Raw genomic sequence first — 26,650 nt, 5'->3', positions numbered from 1 at the left:
AGCTCCAGCATCAAGCAGTTCAATGTTATGGGAAGACAATTCTTCATAAAAGCTATCCAAATTAAAAGTTGGACAAATTTCAGTGAACTTCAAAGAGTGGATAATTTCTTCAAAGCCAGAAAATGTAACACCTTAAAAATGATCATACTTTAAAGGCTTTACATCACTGAAGTCAAAACCTTTTTCCAGAGAATTTATTGCAGCAATTTAAACGCTCTTTAGGTTAGATTTCACTTTATTCTGAATGTGTGGAAGGAGTTGATCTATTAGTAACGTAACTTCGCCACCGAAAATTAACTGGACGTCAATTTTCACTAACATTTATTGAACACAATGTGTACGTGAGAGTTGTATATTACAGAATTTTTTTTATCATCTGCGTAAAATGTCAGCGAGTTTGTCCTTGCTATGCAGTCGAGTAGATGATACTGTTCACAGTGTTGTCCACAGAGAGCGCACGAACATCGAGGTGGCGCCTGGTCAAATCCTCGTTGGATGCAGATTCTGAAACGAAATCCATGCGCTGCCATTCTCGTATAGACGTGTCGCAGTAGGAAGTTAGGTGCCCTCCATTCATCTGTGCTCATGTCCAGCGTGCGATAGAAGCTTTGGTCTATTGCGTTAGCTTTTTCTTCCCTTTCCCCTATATGGGTTTTGTATGCTGGGGTTTGCGGCAGATTGTTCTTTATTGCTACATCTCTGACGAAAAAGTCTGTGTGTGCTAGTAGATAAACGATTTTGGTCCTTGTCATTTGGGATAACCGAAGGGCCCTCCGTAGATAGGTTGATTTCACGGCCTCCAGTCAATTTTGACATTTTATCCTAAGTCTCTTTTTTTTTTCCTAGTTGCTTTACGTCGCACCGACACAGATAGGTCTTATGGCGACGATGGGATAGGAAAGGCCTAGGAGTTGGAAGGAAGCGGCCGTGGCCTTAATTAAGGTACAGCCCCAGCATTTGCCTGGTGTGAAAATGGGAAACGACGGAAAACCGTTTTCAGGGCTGTCGACATGGGGTTCGAACCCACTATCTCCCAGATGTGAGCACACAGCTGCGCGCTGCTAACCGCACGGCCAACTCGCCCGTTATAGATAATTTTTACCATGGCAAATGTGAGTTGTTTAAATATGAGTAAAAAGGGCGTCCCGTATGCTGTTAAAACGGGACAAAACTTCAGATTTTCAAATACAGGAAATCCCGTACAATACGAGACACGTGGAAAGCCTATCTACCTATGATGACACATGGCGTAACTTACAGAGCTTTTGAGGTCACTGAAGGAGCAAGGCTAGGTATCAGTAGTAGGAGTGATGCAGAACCCAACTCTGACAAGTATGATTCAGGTGTATCAGGAGCCGTGACATGGTAAAGACTATGCAAGGCACGTGCGACCTCTTCTTTTCGATATTGTACAGGCTATAAAAGTGCAAGGCTTCATCGTGCGCATGCATCTTCCCTCCAGCAGCACCATGAAGGGACTACAGAGTACTTTCCTGCCTCTGTTGCTTGGCTGGCTGTTCCACGCCAACTATCTAGTAAGTAAACCATTAGCTTCTTGTTAATAGTGTTAACTGGTCTTGTGTTGTTATAGCATATACAGAGAGCTTCACCCGTGAGTAACATGGAAGGAGATTTTATACTTTGTCAACAGCGACATACGGACAGTATTATCCACGACCGCGTAAAGATTGTCATAGTCGTAGTTACCACAAACCAGAGTTAATTACAAACAGGGTGTGAAAATATGTCTATTTTTATATGTATTTATATCGTGTCAGAAGCATACATAAGTTTAAAATTAAATATAAGGAAAAAACATAAAACATAATATGAATACTTCAATGACGAAGAGTCACATTAAACTATGTGAGCCCAAAACCTTGCGACATCAAGTGCATTTGGCTTCGCTTTAACCAGGTCTTCTGTTGTGCAGCTGAATTGGCATGAACTACATTGCAGCAAATGGGCTGTGGGCTGTGGTCTGCTCTGCTCCACATACACGTAAGGTACTGTCCACTTCAAAACCCCATTTATTCTGGTTTACCCTGCACCGCGTAACGTCAGAGCGCAGTCTATTCAGTGCTCTCCAGTTCACCCAATCTGTAACATGGCCAGGCGGGAGTTTGTCTTTTGGGGTCATCCATTGACTGATACTCGTATGTTGACTCCTTGAATTATTCTTGAATTATTGCTTGCCGCGCTGTTCCTGAAAGTGTTTCGGTTACTCTCAAGGAACTTTTTCCTAGACTTAAGCCTCTGGCGTGGTGGCTCATATCCAAACAAAGGGTGGACTTCAAATGTCAACATCGTTCTCTTTTCTTTCTAGGCTGCCACTTCACGGCGGATATCGGGAGGTGCTGCAAGGCAATATACTTTTTCCAAAGGTGTAGGTCTCAAACATCCAGTAATACTGCGGCAGGTTTCGTTGAGTGCGCCATCAACAGCTTTGGCATGGCAAGAATTGTACCACACCGGGCATGCGTATTCAGCTGTGGAATAGCAGAGCGAAAGGGCAGATGTCCTCACTGTGTCTGGTTGTGCTCCCCAAGACGTTCCAGTTAGCTTCCGCACAATACTGTTTCTAGCAGTCACTTTCTGCTCGATGTTCAAACAATGTTTTCTGTAGGTTAAAGCACGATCCAGAGTGACTAACTAACGAACCTGTGCTCTTCCACAACATTCGTTATAAATAGGTAATATAACTCGTCCTGATATGCTTGTCGCAGTCATATTATTTTTCCTTCCCTTTTCAACAGTTTTGTGAACATTTAATATCGGTACATAATAACTTATTCATTCGTAACGTAGTTTATAACACTTCCTTCCACACAGTATTCACTGCGCTTCGAACATTTGGGCGTATCTGGACCTTAACATTTTCAAACGATCTCGCCCGAGATAATGCGACACACAATTGGCCGAGGCTGAATACTGGTTCGGGGAAGTAGATACCCACTTTTTCAAGAGTTTGTCTCTGCGCTTTATTAATGGTCATACAGAAGGCTAGTGGCCTTGATAACCTGTGCGTACGTAGATGATGTTTTCTACTAGCAGCATGCAACTTATTCCATTTGTTGAGTAAAAGCTGGGCAAGATCAGAGAATCAGAGTATATATCGCAAAATAATATAGCCTACTTCGAAGATAGGAGGAAGTGTATACTCTCTGGCTTGACAGGTAGTAATCAAACATGCCTGCATCCAATGACATGACTAACGATGAAAATCACACAGGCCCTATATCAGAATAAGGGGCTGCCTGGCCGAGACCGTAAAGGCGTGCTCGGTTCGCCCGGGAGGATGTGGGTTCGAATCCCCGTCAGGAAGTCGTATAATTTAAGAAACGAGATTTCCACTTCCGGAGGTGCATAATGCCCTGAGGTTCACTCAGCCTACACCAAAAATGAGTACCAGGTTAATTCCTGGGGGCAAAGGCGGCCGGGCGTAGAGCTAACCACTCTACCCGAGGTTAACAATGGTGGAAGCCTTTATCATCCACTCCTCCAAGGGCCTTCATGGCCTGTACGGAGGTGACTATGCTATGCCTATATCAGAATATTAATGAGTGTTAGTCGCTTAGCAACCTGCCAAGTACAGAATGCATTGGGAGTTAGGGTAATCCTTCGCCTCACTTACTGGAATGAACCTTTAATGATTTTATTTTACTATGACTCAAAGTTGGCAGAACTTAGAGACCTATCAATGTCTCATCGTTCACCGGCAAGTAGTTCTGGAGAGAATAAAACAAAACTGAAGTAAATCGGTCCAGTCACGGACGGATTTGCTAAATCTGTTTCTAGTAAGCTCTTTTAATATATAGATGTTTCGTTTACCTGTTCATGCATTTTAAACATTTTAAACCGCTGCAAATACTTATGCAATATTATTTTTTAATTTACTGCCCGGGCAAAACCGTTCCTCTAAAATAGGACTGAATAAATCTATATATATAAAATAAGAGTTTTGTCTGTACATTGCTGAGAATTTGAAAATAATGGTATTTCTGCATGGGTCATGTCCATAGTAACAAGAAAATGCACGTTTTACATTTCCGTAATGTCTGTCTGTCTGTCTGTCTGTCTGTATGTATGTATGTACACACATCACGAGAAAACGGTTGAAGAGAATTTAATGAAAATCGGTATGTGAAGTCGGGGGATGAGCCTCTACAATCTAGGCTATAAATCATTTTACTCACGCTGAGTGAAATGGTAGTTTAGGGGAAGGCCTAAAATTGAATTCTCAACTATTTATGTTATTAGTGGTCTAATGAAAATCGGTATGTGAAGTCGGGGGATGAGCCTCTACAATCTAGGCTATAAATCATTTTACTCACGCTGAGTGAAATGGTAGTTTAGGGGAAGGCCTAAAACTGAATTCTCAACTATTTATGTTATTAGTGGTCTAATGAAAATCGGTATGTGAAGTCGGGGGATGAGCCTCTACAATCTAGGCTATAAATCATTTTACTCACGCTGAGTGAAATGGTAGTTTAGGGGAAGGCCTAAAATTGAATTCTCAACTATTTATATTATTAGTGGTCGTATTTTAAAGAAAATGGGTACACAAAGTTGGGAAATAAGTTGCTACAATTTCGGCTATGAATAATTGTATTCACGCTGCGAAAAATCGTAGTTTAGGGGAAGGCCTAAAATTTAATTCTTAAATATTGTTGTTATTAGTAGTCCTATCTTGATGAAAATCGGTATGCAAAGTCAGGAAATAAGGCGCTATAGTCTAGGCTGTAAATTATTTTATTCACGCTGAGTGAAATGGTAGTTTAGGGGAAGGCCTAAAATTCAATTCTCAAATATTTCTTATTAGAGGTGTAATCGATGAATGCTACATAACTAAGGTTATATAGTATTAAATTTCCTATTATTCATGTCTTATACATTTTGCCGTACTGGCTATGATCACAAAGATATTCATGAATTTGGATTTTTGTTACTAAGTCCCTATTAGCGCCGAGTAACGAGAAAATGGGTTAACAGTATTTAATGAAAATCGGTATGTAAAGTCGGAGAATAAGAAACTACAGTTTACGGTATAAAATATTTTACAAATCACAGAATCGAAAGAAAACTAAATGTGAAGGCCTACAATATAGAAATCTCATAACATTGATCAACAATAACAGTACATTGACCATTGTTTGTCGTGATGTGCTTTGTGGCTTCTGTTGCCCCTCATCTCTGGTAGATAGGATTACTGCTGCGTACAGAGTATTTTTTATTTGATTACGTCGCACCGACATAGGTTTTATGGCGACGATGGGATAGGAAAGGGCTAGGATTGCCTTAGGCCTTAATTAAGGTACAGGCCCAGCATTTGCCTGTTGTGAGAGTGGGGAAACAACGGAATACCATCTTCAGCGCTGCCGACAATGGGGTTCGAATCCACTATCACTCGGATGCAAGCTCACACCTGCGCACCGCTAACCACACGGTCAACTCGCCCAGTCGTACAGAGTGTAACAGCCTGCCTGAATATTGATGGGAAGTAGTTGGGGAGTTAGATAACGTTCTTCTTTAGCATGCCATTCCCCTGGTTTATAAATTTTCTAATACTACTGGTACGTAACACACTGGATCATCATAGCATTCGGGCTATTCAACCCCTCTTTTGAGGCACTGATTGGAATGAACAGAGTGCATATTTAGCAGAATAATGGCAGATGAGTGTTCATGGCAATCTGCGGCCTGGTCATCCCAGCTCTGGAACTTTGGACTATTAGATTGGCACCGCAATCTAACCGCAGCACTGTTCGTTAAAAGTAATAAAACGTGCGGCTTTCCATTTGATCGAGTATTTTATATGATAGCATTGCTTTTAATCGCTACATTCATACTCACTTTTTTTGTAATGACCTATGTTGATTTCAGTTAGGAAAACCACAAAGTCAGTCTTTCTGAGAATCCCGTAGCGAAGCACGGGTACATCAGCTAGTTCAGGTAATAAAATACATATATACTTACTGGAGACCGTTATATCTGTCACCGTTCAGTCTGCAAGCAAGTGAATTAACAGAACGCCTCCACAACCCTATATTTGTAACTAGCTGTGTGCCCTCGTTTAGTTCCTTAGAAACTGAGTCTAACCATCGTCGCCTTGGTCTCCCTCTTTTTCTATTGCTTTACGTCGCACAGACACCCGATAAGTTTTATGGCGACAATCGGATATGGAAAGGCTAGGAGTGGGAAGGAAGCGACCGTGGCCTTAAGATACAACTCCCTCATTTGCCTCGTGTGAAAATGGGAAACCTCGGAAGACTATCTGAAGATATTCTGATTCCATTCAGCTTTTACTCCCATAAAGCAAAGTTGATCTGAAAACAGACCGGTGTAAAGATAGTTTCGTCCGGGAGCTACCATCTTTCTTAAAAAGGACTGTTGATAACAAAGAAGAAATAACAGCATTAGCTTTGCTTCACTTGTCGCACTTAGTATACTACCGGGGAGAATACACATACTCAATACTTGAAATTATTTACCTGTCCCAGTTTCATATTCCCAATCCGATATTCAATTCTGTTAGGTTTCTTCCCTACTGACATAAGTTTAGTCCTGGAAGGTCTAACTTTCATTTCATACTCATCGCACCTATTTTCAAGTTCCAAAATATTAGATTCTAGGCTTTCAGCACAGTTGTTCCATAAAGACCAAGTCCTCGGCATATACCAAACTGCTTACTGTATTTCCACCGAACTGAATCCATCCCTGCCACTTGATACCTTTCAATAGATGATTCATGTAAAATATGAACAACAAATGTGAAAAATTACAGCCTTGTCTCATTCTTGTTAAGAACCTTGAACCAAGCAATTCATTCTACCATCACCTCTAACTGCAGCTCAATTGTCAACATAAATGCTTTTGATTGCATTTAAGAATCTACTCTCAGTACCATGATCCCCCAGTACGGCTAACATCCTTTTCCTCGCTATTCCGCCATATGCCTTATCTTAAACAACAGAACATAACTGTCTATTTCTCTCGTAGCATTTTTCAACTACCTGGCGTATACCAAAAATCTTGTGCTAGCAGCCCCTATATTGTCTGAAATCACATCCAACTTTCAACCACTGATAACACAATCCCTTACAAAATGCCAGTGAACTCCTTGCCTGATATAACGATCACTGAAATACCTTTACAGTTGTAGCAATCCTTCCTGTTCCCTTTTTTATAGATAGTTGCAATCCTCCTTTCGTTTAATCAGAAGGTACGTTGTTAATACTCCATGCTAATCTTAATATTCTGTGAAGCCATTTCATCCCTACCTTCACACTATATTTCACCATTTCGGGTATAATTTTACCTTTCTTGTTGTTTTCACTAATCATATCCGTGTACTTCAAATTTTTTTGTTCCGGGATAAAGTATTATTAAAAAAATATTTCACTTACAAATTTGTAACGTTTCATTGTTTTAGGAAAACCGCAAACTATTTATTATTAATTTGCTTTGCGTGGCACCGACTCAGACAGATCTTACGGCGACGATGCGATAGAAACGGTCGAAGCCTAGGTAGAAAATGACCATGGCCTAAATTGAGGGCTCAGCCCCAGCATATACCAGGTGTGAAGATGGGAAATTATGGAATACTATCTTTAGGATTGCCTACAGTTAATTCGAACCAACCATCCCCCAAAATAGAAGCTTGTACCGAAATATCGAATGGACTTTATTCCGCACTCCAAAAGTCCGACTACCTCTAGCAGGTTTAAATTCACGATATTGAATTTGGAGGCCAACACTGCAATTAAACTTAGTCACGAAGTACAACTGCCTTATTTGTAGACGTCCCTGATATGGAAAGTAACTCCCTCGGTAAATACTGTATGTGGCTTTTAGAACTTGGTCCGCAAGTAACATGCAACGTGATTTCTGTATTAGCATCTAACTGCAAGGGGAATGTGACTGTTGCAGTGAGATACAACAAAAACTTACCTTCTTCTAGCAAGAAAATGGCTCGCTACACTACTTAGTCACATAGCTTTGGTAACTCTACTTCCTTTCAAAATCAGAGACGTTTACAGATAAGGCAATTACATTTCGTGACTAGGTTTAATTGCAGTGGTGGCCTCCACATTCAATATAGCGGATTTAAACCTGCCAGAAGTAGTCGGACTTTTGGAGTGCGGAATAAAGCCCATTCGATATTTCTTGCCGCAAGATATTGGCATGTAAAAGATCTCTAGCGCACGTTTGGTGTCTGCTCGAAACAAATTAAACTGCAGCCATAGATAGCCCGACAGAGCTCCAGTTTCTCTGCCATCTGATAGAGTGAAGCGGAACGACTAAACTCAAACTCACACGTAGGTAACGTCAATGACATCGATTCTAACCAAGGACAGGTTGATTCTAAATTCGAAGTCTGGTAGAAATATATCCAGTAGTTTTCAAGTTATAAGAACTCGGACAAACAGACAACAAAGCTAAAAAATATGCAGATGGTCATTATTACACCTGAAAGGGATAACTGAATGAAAATTTCGCCAAAATAGTCAATTCAAAATTCAAAATTTCAAAAACGGTAGCGGAGATCATATTATTATTATTATTATTATTATTATTATTATTATTATTATTATTATTATTATTATTATTATTATTATTATTATAACCTCCTCAGACTTGAAGCATATGTTTATTAAAAAAAATCACAGTTTGGAGTTATACCATTTCCGGTCCTAGCTTGCATCACCAAAACTAAAATTCGCAAGTTAATTTGCTCTGCTTACCATTTCAGTACCTAATATCAACATACGTGGAAAAATTAATAATTTAGAGAATTATTTTAAACTGGTATATGTACCCGTTCTTCCCACGAGAATTGGTAATCAATTCCACGATCCCTTCGTGAATTGATGCGAAGTAACATGCCTGTATTCAAATGTTTAGTACGGCATGTTAAACTGTCTTTCTTCTACGACAGCACATGGCAGTAACGTAAAGTACGATAAAGCTGAACAAAGTGGAGACAGAATGGGGTAGATCATAGAGTTTATTGAACGATACAGTTCCTGGTCCGAAGTTGTGCGTAATTCTCCCTATTTCTCGGTTATATGTTGTTTTTCATCTGAAACTGGGAGTGGCGGCGTGACTGAAGACCCATGAAACCAATCGTTGATGATAATCTCTGTTATCTGTTTTTATCGAAAAGAGTAAAAATGGATCTTCAATTAAACTATTTAACCCAACTTGAAATGACGTGGCAGCCTGTAAAACAGTCCATTAGTAATAACTCCCTTGTTATCCCCCTGACGAAAAGGTGCATGAGAAAAACAATTTTAAGAAATGATTTCCATTGTGAGAGGGTAAAATCACTGTTCCGATTTCCTAAAACCCCCAAACCAATCCTTGATTTAGAAATAATATTGACCCTAATACCTACCAAGGACAGGTATAAAGTTTGGTAGAAATATATAGTTATACGAGTCTCCCAGTTATAAGAACTCAACAAACAGACGAAAAGACAAATCGACAAAAATGCTAAAAGAAAGTCCGCTCGAACTCAAGACTGAAAAAAGGTCCATTAATGGTATCTCCCTTATTAATCCTCGTATCGAAATGATGCACATGAGAAACAAGTTTTAGAAATTGATTTTTATTAAGGCATGTCGATTTCCATTAAGCTGGTTGTGTATATTTTGTGCGAGTGCAAAATCACGGTTTCGGCTTCGTGTACATCCCCAGTCAATTCAGGAATTTAGGAACAATATCAGCCCTAAAATCTAACCAAGGACAGGTGAATTCTAAATACAAAGTTTGGTGGAAATATATCCAGTAGTTTTCAAGTTATAAGACCTCGGACAGACAGACAGACACCAAAGCTAAAAAAATATGCAGATGGTCATTATTACACCTGAAACGGATAACTGAATGAAAATTTCGCCAAAATAGTCAATGTACAGACACACGGTCGTTACTATTTATATAAATTATACAGTATGTCTCAAAATTATAGGTACGAACTATGATATAAATGATAAATGAAACAAGAAAAATGTCCTAATAAGTTATGGAAATCAACCGTTTCTGATATAGAATGTAATCACATTTGCAGCCGTTAAAACATTGTTCATGCTTTATATTCCACGTAACAGGCTCCATACCGGATATCAACAACGTCTTGTACAGTATTATAATTCGGAGCATAGTAAAACAATCAGTTTTCCGGTCGGATTACCCACCTAGGATAATTAACGAATTACGAGAGGAGATCTAGTCATTTTTGTACCGTTGCTGTAACCTGCGTTCATCAGGATGTTGGACAATCCGGAGGAACGTTACGAACAGTGCGTGAGGCGAGAGGTGCACATTTTGAACACGTGCTGTACCGACGCAGTTAGGTACGCGCTGCTGTTATCACCTTGTGTTTATATTGATGTACTGTATATTGATGTTCACTGCATGTTTGTAATTTCAGTTCTGTATGTTTTGCCGCAACATTTCGTAGCGGCACTTGAAGCATTTGTCATGGTAAATCAGACGTCGGCAAGTCCAATTATGTAATGAATGTCGGCCATCTCTTCATTGGGAAACGTGTGAGGTACCATGACCGCTCTTTCAAATGCCGCTACAAATACAAGATGTTTTTGACATCCGGTGTGGAGCCTGGTACATCTAACGTAAAGCATGAACAACGTTACTTTCCTTCTCACTTACTTTTCGTGACCAGGTCAAGTCAGATATTTCCAAACCTCAGCAGCCGCAATGGCTTTGTCACTTGCTGCAAAGAGATCTCGAATAGTGCAGTATTCACCAAGTGTGTTGCAGACATGGTGATGTTCGAGATTCTGGATGCCACCATATTCGCACACTGTGTTGGATCCCAATGTAGCAATCTCTACTTTTTAAGGTTGGTTTTACATCTAGAGGTTCCTACTCTCAGTCGGTTCAGCGACCTCCATACAATAAAGGAGGCATGCCTGTAGTTTCGACCTTCCTCTTACTGATCCGGCTGCTTTCCTGAGTGCCTTGGAGTGCTTGTGGCCTTAAAAGGGAACTCCACGGTCTGAGAGACTATCTGCTAGGTGATGGTCGAACAAGTGGGTGGCTAGGGTCTTCTAATTGCTTTTTCTTTTTAGCCTCTGTGATCGACTGTCTTCTTAACTCAGGTAGAACAGTTCCAATCATTGGAAACAATGGGTAGATACTTAAGGCATCCCGTTTTGTTGACAGGGACATAAAAGTGCTTTGTATGAACTGAATCCTCCCCTACTGGTATTGCATATTCTGCCGCTGAAATACGCCAAACGCAGGTATCCGCTTGGAGAGCCCAAAGCGTAACTCGGTCAGTTAGCGTAGGATGTTCTTTCTAGCACCAAACTTCTGCAAATATGATCATGTTTTATCTCGGAAACGGTTGATTTCCAGAACTATGTCTATTATGAACTTTCTTCTTACTTCAGTATCCTCTGCTCACCCTTGCAGATTGTACCTATAATTTTGAAATGTTTTGTAAACGAAAATACGTTTATCTTCCTCTCCAACGAAATAATATCTTGCATAAGACTTGTAAACTGGATACTTAACGAGGTTCATATTAAAATAACACAAAGAAATATATCATTTTCTTAACTTTTACGTCCAGTCTTCTTAGTGCTTTAGCATAAAGAATATCTATGAAATGTTCAAGAAATCAGTCAGTGCAATTCCTGGTTTCAGCTACGTTATGTAATGAGCGAAAAGATACTAGAAACAATGATCATCGCCCGAATTACCAAAGTAACATTTTTCCCTAGGAAGGGTTGTATAACCATAACACTACTTTCTCCGATTTCTGCATCTGCATTCTCAGTATACAGGATGCTTACCAAGAACTGAAACCTAGGTCGAAGGCTATCAGAGGCTACAAAATGTTAGTGTTTAGTGAAATCAGAAAGAAAAACCTTTGAGAAAATTAGAAGCAAAGTTTTTCAGGCGTTTGCTCTGTAAAACGAGCCTTTCGTCTTAAGCCTGACACTAAAGTAATCGCAGTGGGATGTATCAGGCAGGAGATTATTTCATTCCCTTCTAAGGAGGATGGGCCACCAAATCAACTACGGCGTTCTTCAGCCGGTAAAGTTAGACCTGAATGAGAATGAAATGAGTGATTAATAATGAATTAATCGAGATGATACATAATGTATGGTAACCGTCACAATGAGGCTGCACCCCATGGGCGACCTGCACCAACACTATGGCGCGCGCGCGGGCGCGTGTGTGTTGTAAGAGCAGGAAATACAATGGGTGCAGTTTCCCGAAAGAGAGTAAGCTGTGGATATTATAATCGAAGTATTAGGAAGGTGAACAAGAGCAGAGAGGATTTCAGGGAGGTGGATAAAACGTTTGGGCTGGATCAGACGAGGCAGAAGTTGTTTGTGGACAGCAATGACTACTCCGAGTCGGGTTTGATGAGATCTATCACTCCTACACAGCACATAATTGGGGAAGGATAGGTGGTGTTTGAAGTTAAGGAAAATTTCATTAAGAATAATGATGACAGGTGAATGCTCAGGGATGAGGATATCCAAGAGAGGAAGGTCAGTGTTTAGATATTTTATTTTAAGTAGAGCAAACCAACGGACCGTACTTCGATAACAATACTACCCGTAATTTAAAAAGTTCCCATTGACCTGAAATGGAAATGGACATTTTGGCCTGACGTTGCTGCCTGCATATTGATTCCAAATGTGGTTCTGGCAGCGAAATGTAAAATATCCAGAGCTCGAGAGCGGTGGAAAATGTGAAGGTTTCCGCGAACAGATAGTTACAAACCTGATGAGGTCTTCAATGGAGAGAGCGGCGGGAGAAATGGATGACTGAAGGGGGGTGATGTGGTCGACAGTGCGAAGTAGGGTAGTAAATTCTGGCTTGGTGGTGTCAACAGGGGAACGGTTGGGGCATCGGGGGCTGTAGACAGGGTGGGCTCCTTGGCAATGAGTACATTTGCCGGAAAGTTGGAGGTTGGGACAGTTACGGGTAGAGGGAGGTTGGATGCAATTAAGACAGACGAGTTGACTGTTAGGGCAATGTTCGGTAGAATGATAATTAAAGACCTGTGATCGGTCACAGCGGAGAGGAGCAGGGATTGAAGTTCTGGAAGGCTCCACCTTGTGCAGCAGCCAGAAGATGAAAGTCCCCTCCGACAACAGCCAGTCGATGGAGCCTTGATCGGACGTGAGGACTCTAACGAGGGTCCTGGATCCTCTTTAATTCCGGATATTGATTTGCAGCTGGTGGTAGCTTAGTTCATCATGGAATTCCTTATCTGTGTAGTTTGTGTCCACCCCACGGATGACAAGTGATAGAGGTTGAGTTCGAGTGATAGGAAATCTGGTACTCTTGGGTGGAAGTACCTCGAGGGTGACATGGTCACCAAGGCCTGCCAGTGTACTCGCCTTTAGTCTTGAGAATAACACTGTGATTTTGTGGAATTATTTGGATGTTAGTAGGCAGAAATGATAGAAGATGTTGGAGATACGGCGAGATTCATTTTAAGGTTCCTCAAAAAATTTGATAGACGATAGGTGTACATTTCTTGTGGGTTTCCTGAGGGATGGAGATGTTGGAAAATGCGAAAGAATTTTGAGCTTGAGGTGCTGTAGTACGTTGGTAGAAGGGAGTAGAGGTTGTTGAGGGGTTGGAGCTGACCACGTATTACCGAAGTGCGAATTGTGGAGTACTAGGTAGAGAATATTGATAATTGGGGAGTGGGATGGACATGAGAGGAGTGGGAATGGTGTTAGAATACGAAGCAGCAACAGTAGAATAAGGGATTTCAGGCATTGAAGCAACAGAAAAGGTAGGACTACGAGCAAGTTTCAGGAAAGCAGAAAGATTTTGAATGTTTGGGGTTACTTGCGTGACCCGATAATTGAGGCTGGAAGGATGATGTGGTGGAAGCAGTTGGAACTGGAACTGAGGTAGATGGCGATGTGGTTGGATCCTGAATGAAGCTATCCCCGTTCGAGTCCAAAGAAGAACAGTCCTCCTAGCACGGGATTTCCTGGCGCTTGAATATGATGAGGAAATTTTTGGGGGGCGGTTTCGTTGGTTTCTGTTTTGATTGGAGTAGGAGTAGGAGAAACGAGACTCGTGGGACCGGTTAGACCGTTGGAGATAGTACATTCCATCCCTGACATAGTTTATAGATTTCGACGCGTCGCAACACACGGGACGATATACGCACTAAAAGCAGCAATGTTAAGGTGTTCCTGTCACACTAATAACGGCACTCAGTTTATGTGTTTATTTATGTATTAATGAAATACGTAGGAAGAAAACATTTTTCACAATACTACTCATCAATAATGCCCCACAACAATTGCAAAAGTTCACCTACCACCGTTCAATGGCGCCACAACCAAAATTTTTCAATAATCCATAGGTGAACATCATCATCATCGAACAATTTTCATTTCACCACCCTGAAGGGAGCGGCGGCCCACCTAGTAAATAACGCCTACTCTCTGGCCAGGACAGGTGAACTAGCTAAGCTTTCATTCCACCCCTGAGAGGGGAGGCGGGCCACCTAGCAGGGAACACCTATTCTCTGGCCAAGAGAGTTATAGCGGGTTAAAGGTGCTGTGGGAGAGGGTAAATAGAGGTGATGGGAATGGGAGATATGATTAGGGGCGCCTTGGCTTTTTTCTTTGTTCCCTTAGTAGCTTTTCATTTTTTGCATTTTTATCACCAAATTCGTTTGGTGTTTTAGCCGTGTTGAAGATTTTGTTTGGTTACATAAATACACTACATATAGCAATGCAAAAATACAGGCTTATGAGAGGTTTTAAATAAATACAGTAGGTCCAGTAAGCTAACTGCCACATACAAATGAATTGATTGGTTACTAAAGGAATGAAGTCCGGAATGTGAAAAAATAAAATAAAAATGAAATTGATCTAGACCAGTTATACATCATAACATTTGGAAAGGATAGTGCTATTTCGTGGTCCGTGGTGAGGTGGTCGATGTGGGACTGTAATATCAAAGAGTAAGTGGGGCCTATGAGATGGACTAGACAGATATTGGTGTGGAGAAAGTGCGTAGGGTACCCAAACACAGTCTTTTCTATGGAGGCAGCCGGTCTGTGGGTTGCATTAGGATGTGGTAAAAATTGGAGCGGCGATAAGGAATGACGAGGAATCTTAAAGGGCAATGACCAGAGGGGGGACGTGACGGGGTAGTTGGGAGTCAGGGCTTTATCGAGGAATCTTTGGAACAGGAGGGAGACGTAGATGTCTAGTCTGGGGAAAGGGAATATGTTATAGAGGTCTTTGGTATGATACAGAACTGGGAGACGGAGAGCAAGGCGTACCAGGCGACGTTCCGTGGATAAAAGAGGTTGGTAGAGGGTGGGACGGGAATGGGTGACGGCTGTCCAGGCAGGGTGACCATAGGTGACGGCGGGCCTCATAAATGTTTTATAAGTAAGTGTGTGTGGGGGGGGGGGGGAGTTTCATATTGAGACCCCAGCTGGTGTTGGCCAGTCGGCGAAGCAGCTGGGACCTACAGGCCGCTTTGGATTTGGTAGTAAGGAAGTGAGGACGAAAGGACAGGTGTTCATCGTTAGTAATGGCTAGGTATTTCAAAACTGGTTGCGGGAGAAGGGGGTCTTTTTGATTTTGAGGCGGAGATGTGCGGTATTTCGGATGGCGGATATGCGGCCACGACGGGGTGGGAGTAAGATGGATTGGGTTAATGCGCAGATGCCAACGGTTACACCAGGAGATAAAGAATTTCAGGTAGGGTTGAAGGATTCGGTTCATGGCTTGGACTGATGGGAGGGGGGCAAGGACGGCTTTATCGTCAGCGAATTGGAGAAGCTGGACGGGGGACGGGGGAGGGGGGAGGTTGCAAGATTACGGCTACAAAGAGAATGAAAAGCAACGGAGAGGGCGGAAACCATTGAGGAACTCCCAGAGACATCCAGAAGGGTTGAAAGAGCTTGGATGGGTGTACAAGATGCCAAACGGCATTGAATGCTTTATTAAAATGAAAGGTAATGAGAATGCTGGGGCGGGCTAAGTTCAAATTATTGTCAATGAACTGGGTGAGGCGGAGGAGCTGGTGTAAGGTGGAGAGTTCCGGACGGAAACTACATTGAGAGGGCAGTAGAAGGTGGTGGGACTGCAGGTAGGGGTTAATACGGTGAGTTAGGATTTTGTCCAGATTTTGGCGAGGATGGTTATAAGGCAAATAGGGCGGTATGAGCTTGGGTCTGACAGTCTTTCCCAGGTTTAGGGAGGAGGAGCATGGTGGATCGTTTCCAATTGGTGGGATAAAAACAGGAGGTGGGGATGAACGTATATAAGGTGGACAGTAGTATAAGTACGGTAGTGCAGGTGGGGCTTGGTGGATGTGTTGGTAGTGGATGCGATCGGGGCCTAGAGCGGTGTCTCGGGTTCGAGATAGGGCGTATGTGATGTATGTGTCTGTTACCGGGATGTTTAAGACGTGGGGTGTGAGTGAGTGGGTTGAGGATGGTTGTATGTAGGGCGAGGATAGAAGGTTTTGAAAAAAGGTGGGGTTGGTTACGAAATGATGGATAGTGGGGGTTAAGCGTTGGTGAAAGTGAGAGGAGAAGATCTCCAGTTTTTCCTCAGTGTTACTTAGAGATCGGGGTAAGACGGGGTGCCGTGTTGGCCGTGTTATGCCAGAATTTGGAAGGGGAGGCATGTTGAGCGTTTAGAGAAGTGCAGGTGGCAGACCAAGATCAGCGATGGTGGGCATGGGGATAGTTGGTAATTGCACGGCTGGTTTGGCAGTGGAGACGGTGAAAGTAACGATCACAGGTTCTGGAGAATTTGGAGAGGTAATATTGGGATAGTTTCTGGAGGTGGCGGAATTTAGGTGGGAGGCGCGTTTGGTGGGGTGTGTAAGGGAGGTGGGAATATGGGCGGTGTATGTTGAAGTTATTGTAGTATGGATAAAATGTGCAACGGTTTCTACGGTTTGGGCGTCGGTGGGAGGAGGAGGGGGGTGGGTGAGTGATTGACTAATGTGGACACGGTGGCCTGGCCAGTTAGCTTTGGAAAAAATAGTGATGATGTACCGGGGGCGGGGGCCCTGGGTTGGAATTTGGAGTAGAACAGGGAGGTGGTCACTCCCTATGCTGGGGAGAAAAGAGACATATAGGCCTAAGCGATTTGTAAAAGAATTATGAACGATAACGGCGTCAGGGGTGGTTTGTGAGGAAGGGCGCGATGATCCTGGAAGGGAAATAAATGATGAATGTATGCTGTGTAGGAAGGTGTCAAAGTTATTAAGTTCTGTGACTGTTCGACCATGTAGGTTGAGATCTGCGAGGAGGATGAAATGCCGGAATGATTTATGGAGATAGTTGAGGAAGTCTGTCGGAAGAGGGTTGTGAAAGCGGTTGTATATTGTGGCTGGATGAAGGATTCTGGATCTGAAAGAAATGGTTGCGATAAGGGATTCGGGAAAAGAATGAGGGTGAGGGGGGTGATGGATGCGCTTTGGGAGGGAGGTAGGACGGCGATGGTGGCACCCCGATGAGCAATCCCGTCTGGATGGTCCGCTCTGTGGAGGGTGAAGCCAGGTAATTGAGCAGGTTGGCGGTGATGGTACTTGGTTTCATTGAGTAGGACGGTTTGAGCGGGATTTTGGTGTAGAAGAGGTTGGAGGTGAAGGCGTTTTTCCTAAAGGATTGAATGTTCAGGAAAACGATGAAGATGGGAGGGGAGGGTTTTCTACTCTGGGTTGTATTATCCAACATACAAGGGTTTCGAAGCGGGAGAATTGAATATGACAGTTTAATCCAGAGTGGGTTGTTTGAAAACGGAGGTTTAAGGCTTGATTGGTGGCAACTTGAAGGTATGTGAGGACGAGGGGGCGGGGATAAGGAAAGATGTTGAGAAAGGATAAGGTAAAAAATCGGTCAATATCTTCTATTGATGGGGGAACAAACTCGGAGTTGGATGGAGGAGTGGGGGGGGGTTCTGTTTGTTTGCCAGTTGCTTTACGCCGCGCCGACACAGACAGGTCTTATGGCGACGATGGGACTGGGAAGGGCTGGGAGTGGGAAGGAAGCGGCCGTGGCCTTAATTAAGGTATAGCTCCAGCATTTGCCTCGTGTGAAAATGGGAAGCCACGGAAAACCATTTTCAGGGCTGCCGACAGTGGGGTTCGAACCTACAATCTCCCGAATACTGGATACTGGCCGCACTTAAGCGACTGCAGCTATCGAGCTCGGTGGTGATGGTTCTGATGGGAGCAACAAGTTCTGGACGGTTTTCAGGAGGGAGAGGGCGAGTTTTAATAGGTGTGAGTAGGTGGGATGAGAGAGACCACAGGTTTTACAAACAGGTGGAGCCTTGGTGTTTGGACATTGGTTGGTGGGGTGAGGTTGGGTGCAGTGCTCACAGCACAGAACGATTGTTGGGTTCGGCATTGAGCAGTGCTGTGTTGATTGTATGTAAGACAGCGTTCGCAACGTAGTGGCTGAGGTGGGGGAGGGGGGGGGGGCTTGATGGTTCCACTCGGTAATGTTGTTTAAACATGGAGACTACTGTAGTTAAGCTATCCACGTCAGCCGTGATACGGAGGAGGACGCGAACCAGAATGGTCGGCCCAAACTCATTCCTAATTCGGAAGATTTTCCGTGCTGGGACGTTCTCTGCATTAAGTTAATCTATATCGTCGGCGAGTTCAGGGTCGATACCCCGATTACACAACTGCTGTGTCTGGGGGGTGGAGGAGAAGTATTGATGCGGGGTTGGAAAGGTGCTGGAAGGGGGAGGATGAGCTTAGTTGCGGAGCCCCTATGGTATTGACTAGTTTAGAGGCGGCCTCCTCACCATTGACATTTATGATATATCCGTTGTAGGTAGGTCTCATGTCTGCAATCTTTTCCCTCTTCATATGGTATCGATAATAATAATGGCGTATGGCCTCCGGAGAAGCCTGGTGCAGGTCTTTTTCTAGTAGACGGCCTATTAGGCGACCTGCATGTCTGTGAAGATGAGGGCCCTACCTAGGATGATTTCTAATGTTGAATACGCCGCACACACCCAGCCCCCGCAGCATTGGAATTAACCAATTAAGGTTGAAATCCCCGACCCGACCGGGAATCGAATCTGGGACCCTCTGAACCGAAGGCCTGTACGCTGACCATTCAGCCAACGAGTCGGACATGGTATCGATGAAGGATGCGGAATATGGCTTGGCAGAGCGGTTCTGGGGAGCTGGGTCTTTAAGGAGAAAGCTATGTATGCCCTGAGGGCGATGTTGAAGGAATCTAGCATTTGATATCAGGCGGGAGCTTGGGAGAGGGTGGGAAAGTCAGTGGTTGAAGAGTCGTTGGAGGGGGGGGGGGGAAATCGGCGCTGTCTCCATTGAGCGCTGCTCCTTGTTAAAGTCGGCTGTTGCAGAGAGGTTATCGGTTTCAGAATGCAGTCCTTGGTAGCGTCCTGCTGGCGGCAGATTGTCGATGAACTGTGGTAAACCTTGATTTGAGCCAGGAGTAGGAGTAGAGGTGACCGTTAGTTTTTGGGCGGTTCACGTTCTGGAGAGCTATGTGGATAAAGACGTTTGTATTGTACTCGAGTAGACTTCCGTTGTGTTGGGGCTGGATGAACTAGTAGGTGGTTTGTCTTCGGAGCGATGAGCAGCGGTGATTGTGGTGTTTGTAGCACTGTTGATGTAGGAACTGGCGGAGTTTGTGGTGGTGATTGTGGTGGTAGTAGTGGAGGCACAGTTTGTAGAAATGGTATCCATGGTGTAATGAAACACTCACCGTCTCTGAGGGCAGCCTTTATATACTCTTTGGTGAACCCTAGTGTGTCAGGGAGTCACCAAAACCGAGCTTCAGCAGTTCACTTGTGTCTAGGGGTCGAAACCAGTTCTCAATTGAAGTGACCACCAGTTCGTCTTCTTTTTCTTCTTCTTCTGGACGAAGGCAGTCCTGAGGTAGAAACCTCCCGGTAATGCTAGGTCCACCTATCACGTGCCTCTCCTCATTGATTCCGGTGTCGGATAACCGCTGGACCGAAGGAAGTGACACAGGTGAACGTAACAGAAGCCCGTTAGTAGAGGCACAATCTGATAACTGCACACGGGAGATATATTTCCACAATTGAATTTATGGTCGCATAGTAATTTCTAATGGAAATTTTACGTTCCCAATGAGGAATTAGCTTTTTCACATAAATAACAAAAACAAAGAGTTGGATGTAAGACTTTTCAGGCGTTTGCTCTATATCCTCAACAAAATATCCTAAGTGCAATTAATTGAAATCTCGAATTGCACTGACAGAGAATAAAATGTGCTTGTAGTTTTACGTGACTCTTGATATTGTGATCTTAACCACGAGACCTTCTGTCGGGCTCCTTCGCGAATGTTCACGGTACTGGTCTTCATTTCAGATGGACCTGGATTTGACTCCCGGTCGGATCGAGGAGTTTAACTGCGTATGGTTAACTCATCTGGCTCAGGGACTAGGTTTTCGTGTTCAACTTAAATTCAACACACCACAATACCGGGCAGCACAGAAATATTAAATAGTGAAAACATCTCTCCACATAGTGCTGGCGTCAGAAAGGGCATCCAGTCATAAAACTGGGCCAAACTTACAAGTCACAACCCTAAACAGGAAATAGAAGAACCACGGAAACTTTTTTTGTTACGTGAAATCGGAACCACTTACGCGTGACCTTTGATTTTAAAATCTCATGTGCATTAAATGGAATTCGAACTACGTCCACTTTGGTCATAAACTAGTGACTATGCCACTCGAGTATCATCCCCCGCCACCCCACCCCACCCCACCCCACACACACACACACACACACACACACACACATATTTGGGCAATGGATCTGTAGACTTTGAAGGAAATGGGCTCCTGATTTGTTAACAGTAATTAGTAGCTTCTGCGATATGTTTTCCCTAAAATGAAACCTCTCGTAAAGGACTGTGAAGTACCAATAGGCCGAGAGTAGGGAAAGATGCTCGTGATTCTGAAACTGGTTAAAGGAGGGCAGTTAATCTATAGTATTCTTCTTAGACTGACGATCCCTTATCAAATTCTGGCGGTCTACCTGATAATTTTTCTTTTGTTGACTACAATTTGAAGTAGTTCTCTCGATTAAATATTGAACCAAGTATCCATATTCTTTAGCCAAATCATCCCAGGTCGTTCCAACCTACGAATACCACCTACTTTCCCTGTATGTTTTGACTAAAGGAGTCAATAATCGGTAACTTAAAATTAAACCTTGTGTTCATTTAAAGGTAAGCACACATCCAGTGAATCTTGGCGCAAAATTTCCACTTGAAATCATTACGTATTTAACTTATTCATTTTGTCACAACTATGAAATATCAACGAGTTAATTAAGTTATAGAATATTTTCTCATAATGTTATTTTTTGTGTATGTAATTTGTTCTTTGTTCATGCTCACTTCGATTATACTTTTTTGTCTTTCTTAATATGCATCTCATTTCTCTCCAGATTATTGCTTTTTGTGGAATATTCTTCCTACTTGTTTTGGTTCAAGTGTTTAGTGAGGGCGGACTTCACACAAGAACCTTCCATCATGTTGTTATTGTACGTATTTGGTGTCCTGGGCCACTATTATCAATCCAGATTATGATTTATCTTCTTCTACTTCTTCCATTATTATTATTATTATTATTATATTGATTTGGATCACGATAAATCATCACCTCCACGAACTCCTCTTTGAAAGTGAAATGCGCTGGAGTTACGCGCAGTGAGGTAGCCACATCTTTACCTTGCCCCTTCAACTACGAAGGCGTAAACGTAGACTTTCACACTTTTATCCATAGCCTTAAGTCGCATCGAGGTACTCCCTCAAGACATTTCATTATTTTAACAAAAATAACAACCAAGGAGGTGGTTTCTTATAAGAGCACGATGTTGATGATCCTTATGTCCCACAATAAAATTGTGCTTTTCATATCACCTCTGTGTTACCGGATTACAGTCCCAAAATTTGAGAAAAATTTCGCTAGTGAGCAACTGCCTGAACAGTTCTCCAAACTTGGTGACACGTACCGAGAGGTTCAAAAGAATCAATCAATCAATCAATCAATCAATCAATCAATCAATCAATCAATCAATCAAAACGATGAACACTGATCTGCATTTAGGACTATCGCCCACGTCGGAGATTCCCTATCAATTGTTTACCTTCTTAAATGATTTTCAAAAATGTATCGAACATTTCCCTTGATATTCCAATCCCAAATTTCACTCCCTATAAATGAATAAAGATTGCGCAGAAAGTGAAGCAGCTCACAGAGGGGTCGAAGTACAACAATTTTCGAATAGGACGGTGTAGTCTAGGATGAATCCCAGCGTTAGCGCAAGCGTGGACATGTCAGAAATGACAATGGATTATTGTATTCACTTTTCCTACATTCCTACCATCAATGAACGGGTAGTATTTTAATAATACTAGTATTGGCTTTACGTCCCACTAACTACTTTTCCGGTTAACGGAGACGCCGAGGTGCCGGAATTTAGTCCCGCAGGAGTTCTTTTACGTGTCAGTAAATCTACCGACACGAGGCTGACTTGTTTGAGCACCTTCAAATACCACTGGACTGAGCCAGGATCGAAACTACCAAGTTGGGGTCAGAAGGCCAGCGTGTCAACCGTCTGAGCCTCTCAGGATAGTAGTTTGTACAGGCAGTGAAATTAGCTTAATAAAGCTGATCGAACTGTCGCCCACCATATTCAAAATAAGCATCACTTCAGCAAAGGTAACTACACTGTGTAATGGGAGGCTGAACTGAATTAAGACGGACAGCCTATTGCCCTACCGGACGTTAGTAATAAATAACTAGTCCATTATGTTCTGCCTGACACTCCCAGGCTTGCACTGACATAGGATTTCGTCCTAAACTACACATTCCTATTAGAAAGCTGTTTTATTTCAAACTGCCTATGGGCTACTTCAGTTTCTGCATAACCTTATGAATTATCCTATACGCATATTCCTCGGTTACTTGTAAACTACGAGATGTGAAATGTATCTCCTTATTTTTCAGATCTCTCCGGGACGCGAAGGAATCGACGATCAGCTGACCAACAATTTCTGGAACATTTTGTATGACTATATACCCCCACTGAATGAAGAATTAACCATCAAGGACTCCATATCTGAAGTTGCTGATAAATCTGTTAATGTAATCTGTAAAAGAATCGTGCATTCGCCCATGGCAAACGGACTGCTTCCAGCACCTGCTGCACCTCCTGCTCCACCAGCGGCACCCGCTCCTGCCTTACCAGCGTGCGGAGCCTGTAGTGCTGCTCCTTGCCTCCCTGCTTTACCTCTCCATGGCCTGCACGGCCTGCCTGCTCTACCCTTGCATGGCCTGCACGGTCTCCATGCTCTACCCTTGCATGGCCTGCACGGCCTGCCTGCTCTACCCTTGCATGGCCTGCATGGCCTCCATGCTCTACCCTTGCATGGCCTGCATGGCCTCCATGCTCTACCCAAACCACACGGTCTATTGGGCTTACCACTCCACCATGCAGCACCTCTAATCCTGCCCGTGCCGGTCTTACCTCCTCACCACTATGGGCATGCACCAGCACGTCTCCCCTATGGGCATGCACCAGCACATCTCCCGTATGGGCATGCACCAGCACATCTCCCCCATGGGCACGCACCAGCACATCTCCCCCATGGGCATGCACCAGCAGCTCATCCCTATCCTGCTCACCCCAAACCTGTAATTCATCTGAAAGTTAAACTTCCTCGCCTCCCTAAACCCACCCCAAAACCTGCTCCTGCGTACAGCCATTACTATCAGCATTATCACCATTAAATGAGCCATTCCAAATATCACTCATCCTCGAAGGAAAACTGTACCTGCTCCCTCCTCGGTAAACCTCAGGCACAACTCGCAGCGACATATTACGGTCTTACTCTACTGGCTCCACGTTCGTTCTGATAATTATAAAATATAGTCAGATTCAAGTCCTCCAATGTGGCTAATACAAATTTTAAAAAATGCATTTCTACCAAAGGAAACGATTTGTGCATAATTTAACACAATACACATATACGACGATTTTGTTGGCGAAACTCCTCAAGTTAAAAGCTTTATCGATATACATGACGTTTCCTCTTCTACAATTCGTTTGCAATTTAAGAAATTGCCTTATATAAATATCTGTTAATGCGATCTGAGGTCTGTCACACGTGCCTCTCCTTTGAATTCTGAAAAACAACTATACTATAGCTTCGCAATAAAAATGATTACATAGCGATAGAGCAACCTTTAATTTGCAACATGAACAACAGCAGTTCTCCATAACATCGCCTGTGGAACGGTCACTCCGTTATTCATCGTTATAAAAGGAATATGTGACAATTATCTCAGTAACTATACTACGATTTCCACAGATGAACTTACTAATTTATTCCCGTAAGTATATATATCCTATTCTATCTGCCATCACAGTGATACTGATAAAACGACATTTCAAAAGCTGAAATTGACTCCAGATATAGGTTGTTATCTCTTCTTTACAAGAAAAATACAATTAAATTATCACAACCATGAATTTTGTACATTTTAACGAAAATTACGATTCTTTGAGTGAAGTGATTGTGCCATTTTCGCCATGTTGACGAGCATACCTTAACCTGTTAGCATGAGGTCGAACTATGTCCATCCACAGTTTATTTTACATGGAAGGTGCGTGGCCTACACTTTGGTGTTCGTGAAACTTCATTAAAATGGACAAAGAGAGACGGCGAAGAATGGTGCAATGAATTCGCCCGATGAAGCAGAGATTTGTGCGTGTCACCATGTCAGAAACACTATCCGTGCCAGCTAACGGGAACAGAATGAGACAGAACACATCGCCAATGTGCTGCCTGAGATGGATCAAACGCCATATTGCTTGAGCCAAAACATTATACCGGTAACCGTTTGCTCTCTATTACCGATGAATTTACGACGTTTAAAGCAAATTCAAGAATTCGGTATTGTCATTTGAGTTTATTGAAATATATATTGAAAAGAGTTGCAACAAAAAAGAGGAAAACAAAACCAGAAATTCGCATATAAACGACAATCAAATTGGTTACAGATGTTTTGAACTACTTCAAATAACTTCAAATGTCAGTCCCCTATTCAGTCAGTTTCAAAATATTCTTCCCTCTGCCCAAAATGAAGATTTTAAAACTAATAAGTGTAAATTGCTGCACATCACTACTACAGTAAATGGGTTCTACAACTCAGCAATGGGGAACTCAAAAGGGACATTTCACAAAAGCAGATTTGAAAAACTGTCGTACAATATTTATATGGATTTTTTTCACATCGTAATGGGAAAGTAGAAGAACACGTTAAAGTCATTAACCAACAGGTTATGAACATTTTAAAAGATATGAAATAATGTAAAGTCGCCGGAAAAATGAGCGCATGGTACTGTATAAGTTCCTTGCAGGTAAACTTTCCTCAGAAACAATACTGAACATATACATATAATGTTAGTTGTCGGTATCCACAGGCGTTTGTATCTTCATGAGAAGTGAATTATATTAAAATTTTGATAAAATATTAAACAAGCAATTCCATGCGGTTATTTTTTTTTTGGGGGGGGGGGGACTACACCTTAAAATTGATTTCGTAAATACGATCATGTTTATGAATTAGTATATTATCCTATTGAATTTCTGGACATTTTTCATCCTTCAGGCATGCCACCTAACAATTTAGACATGAAAGTTGGATGCGTCGTAATATTCTTCTTTGTAATCGAAATACTGATGCCGGTTTGCGAAACGAAATGAGACTGACGGAACAAAACCTAGAAAAAAAGTATTCATGCAGAAATTCTGATGGACTCAACTTCATGAAGAACGTGTTTTATAGTAAGAATAGGTTTGGAAAGTGTGACATGATAGAAATAAGTATTTGTTTCGTCTTCCGGATCCATGTGATCATTGGCAAGGGTGTATATGAGATATGTATATAGTAAAAGAAATTTTGTAATATAGGTTATGATTCTGTAAAAGTGGCATGCATGTGACATGTCAGGTACAAACATTAAAATGTTCCATTCAGTTTTCGAATTACGTTTTACATGCTAATGTTGACTGTCGAAGACAGACTTGCATACTAAATTGTTCAATAAGGTAGAGAAAGAGTGGAGGAGAAAAGAATACGAGATTTACTCTCAGATGATGTATCTCAAACGTTTCCTCTCTAACTCGGGCTAGCTCAGTAAAATGCCACCTTGACACATGCATATCACTAAAAAGATAGGGTGGAGGGATTGGTATACCAGAATTAAAATGGAAGAGTAATATGAAATTGTGCGTTAAGTTCCCACATCCCACCGATTCCTTCCTTAGCAATGAGCACATCTACAAATAAAGGCCATGTGACGTGAGAAGAAAACAGTACTTGTAAGTGAACAAGAAATAGGTGTGCTTCCGACTATGCATATGTAAAGATATTCAAGAATATTGTATATAACAAGTACATCGTAGGGACGACTTTTGGAAGCTTAAGTTCACCGAGAAACTAACTTCCAATCACACAATGAGTCATGTAAAGCCTGTATAAATGAAGCAATCCTTTTGTTATCATTGTTATTATTTTAAAATATTGTAAAAATAAAACATTAAAATGTGTGTTTTTTTCCA

The 26,650-nt window shown here is 42.4% G+C and overlaps 1 protein-coding gene across 1 annotated transcript; it reads left to right on the top strand.

Annotated features, from left to right (window-relative positions):
• The first annotated feature begins 1,453 nt into the window (after positions 1-1,453).
• Positions 1,454-26,650, top strand: LOC136866904 (splicing factor 3B subunit 4). The gene is made up of 2 exons (XM_067144003.2): positions 1,454-1,535; positions 23,031-26,650. The coding sequence occupies exons 1-2, from the start codon at positions 1,470-1,472 to the stop codon at positions 23,811-23,813; spliced, it is 849 nt and encodes a 282-aa protein (XP_067000104.2). The 5' UTR covers positions 1,454-1,469; the 3' UTR covers positions 23,814-26,650.

This window comes from Anabrus simplex, chromosome 1, assembly GCF_040414725.1.
Source record: "Anabrus simplex isolate iqAnaSimp1 chromosome 1, ASM4041472v1, whole genome shotgun sequence".
In the NCBI taxonomy this organism is placed as follows: domain Eukaryota; kingdom Metazoa; phylum Arthropoda; class Insecta; order Orthoptera; family Tettigoniidae; genus Anabrus; species Anabrus simplex.
Note: the sequence above shows the minus strand (reverse complement) of the source record. Positions and strands in the feature narration are given on the sequence as shown.